Below are 2,065 nucleotides of genomic sequence, written 5' to 3'. Positions count from 1 at the left end.
ACTCCGGCTGATCTCAGCGTTCATACAGCAGCTTGTGAGTCAACACTGAAACATCTGTTCTGTAACCTGTTTGAAATTAATATTTCCCATAACTTCCCCCTGCTGATGTCACATGTCTCTCGCTATTCAACTCACTTCCAGGTTTGATAACAAGGCACAAAACTTCCAGAGGTGGATTTTTACCTCATGACAGCGTTGATAAGGAAGTTGGTTAAACTAGTACGCTGTGGCACAAAGCTTTTACACTTCTGGGAAAATTCCAACAGACGTATAGCTTGTTTTACTTAAGAGATGCATCACCTGCCTGGTACTCCTTTTATTTGTATGTTAATATTTAACCATGAACAGGCACTGGACAAATGATTGTTTTTTTTTAGCAACCCTTTATTAGTTGATTATTCAAACAGGTACAACAACAAACTCTCATACACAAAAAGAATATAAAAAAGTTAACATGCCATTATACACGGCTCTTACAACTGAGCGTATATCTACACAGCTTCGCATCTTTGTTCGTTGCCTGCAGGCTTGCCAAGCTGGGGCCCACTGAGCTATAAAACAGTGAAACCTCCTCTGTTACTGAATAACAGGCGAAGCTGAGATAGAAAACAAGTTTGCAGTAGCTGGACTGTGCTGTCTCTCCTTCGAATGAGTAGAGGGGCTCCTTCGTCTGTGACATCTATTGCCGAGATTGTGATTTCTGGTGAACTTTTTGAGCTTTATACCTGCAATGAAAATTGATAATTGAAAGAATCGATCATTATTTCGCAATTTTCATGCAGAATTGTGTTGTTTGGGGGCTACTTTGTTTGATTGTTTTGCTAAATCTCACCTTATACGGTTGACGTAGTCCATCACCCATTCCAGTGCAGGATTAGTACACACTTTGCCCTTCCTTGTATGGAAACTAAGCAATTTAAAAAAAAAAGAAAAGAAAAACATTAACACACTTATGAACACTTGTGAATTATACGACCTATTATGAGTAAGTAGAGGATGAACATCACTTCAATGATACTCACATGATGGCATTGATTGGGCACATCTCTGAAACATCCTGCACTGAGTATCCCTTTATTACTCGAAATGGCAATTGGCCTTTGATGTAACTTTGACAACATCCACGATAAACTGTGAGAAAAGACAGAAGAACGTTTGATTAGATCAGAGAAGAGAGAGTGATGCATGTGCCTGTCACAGGCAGAGAAAGTTCCTGTCTATCATGTGTAAATGTAAGACAAAGTAAACAGGAATAACAAAGAATGAAAACATGAAGACACAAAGAATGAAAGCAATGCATACCTGCAGACGTGTTTGAGGCCAGCACACAAACAGTAATGAGTGCGATCGCCATTATCGTGACTTTGATTGACACCATATTGTCCTCTGAGCTTGTGGCAGTGACTGATCTGAGCTGCCTGTCTCGCTTTTCATTAGGTGGAGTCGTGGTGACAGAGTGCTGATCACAGCAGATTATATATCTCTCAGAGGCAAAAAAAACCTGATCAGATCGGCCCACAACAGACGTGTTTGAGCGGCACAGAAAACCCCCAGCTTTTTCCCCAGAGACAAATGGGGTAGATGTCACATGGTCACACACAATGTTGAAAATTCCTCAAATCAGTGTGCTCTTTGTAAACAGATGCTATCAGAATTAAGGTACTTTATCCTGAGAAACGTTTATTGTAAATGTTCTATTATACGATATCAAGATGTACAGTGCAAGTCAAAAGTTTGGATTCACCTACCAATGAATGCATTTTTATAGATTTCTTTAGTCATTAATTTGAGTTATTGACGAAAAAAAGAATTTAATCATTACATATTACCTGATTAATTAACCTAAGTAGTTTGTTGTATTGTATGAAAAAAACATTGTTGTAATGCTTATTTTGTCAAACCGAATGATTAACGAATAAATTGCTGAAATGCAAAAGTTCATTTAAAAAGAAAAAAATCAGCACAGACCAAAAGAGGCCAAAACCAAAAAAGGTGGTTGGCATCATAACAAACAAAGCGTTAACGCTGCTTCTATCTATGACGCAGCAACTGAATCCATGACAGA

The 2,065-nt window shown here is 38.5% G+C and overlaps 1 protein-coding gene across 1 annotated transcript; it reads right to left on the bottom strand.

Annotated features, from left to right (window-relative positions):
* Positions 1-463: 463 nt before the first annotated feature.
* On the bottom strand, positions 464-1,458 carry ccl20a.3 (chemokine (C-C motif) ligand 20a, duplicate 3). The gene is made up of 4 exons (XM_072363652.1): positions 1,303-1,458; positions 1,023-1,131; positions 833-907; positions 464-725 (listed from the first exon to the last, which is right to left on the bottom strand). The coding sequence occupies exons 1-4, from the start codon at positions 1,376-1,378 to the stop codon at positions 680-682; spliced, it is 306 nt and encodes a 101-aa protein (XP_072219753.1). The 5' UTR covers positions 1,379-1,458; the 3' UTR covers positions 464-679.
* Positions 1,459-2,065: the final 607 nt, after the last annotated feature.

Source organism: Leuresthes tenuis, unplaced genomic scaffold (genome assembly GCF_036924035.1).
Source record: "Leuresthes tenuis unplaced genomic scaffold, fLeuTen1.0.hap1 SCAF_14, whole genome shotgun sequence".
Taxonomy (NCBI): domain Eukaryota; kingdom Metazoa; phylum Chordata; class Actinopteri; order Atheriniformes; family Atherinopsidae; genus Leuresthes; species Leuresthes tenuis.
Note: the sequence above shows the minus strand (reverse complement) of the source record. Positions and strands in the feature narration are given on the sequence as shown.

Coding starts and splice junctions, on each gene's coding strand:
- ccl20a.3 (XM_072363652.1), bottom strand. CDS start 1,378: ATGGTGTCAATCAAAGTCACGATAATGGCGATCGCACTCATTACTGTT. Junction 1,132..1,302: donor GGCCTCAAACACGTCTGCAG/GTATGCATTGCT, acceptor CTTTTCTCACAG/TTTATCGTGGATGTTGTCAA. Junction 726..832: donor GACTACGTCAACCGTATAAG/GTGAGATTTAGC, acceptor TTTTCATTGCAG/GTATAAAGCTCAAAAAGTTC.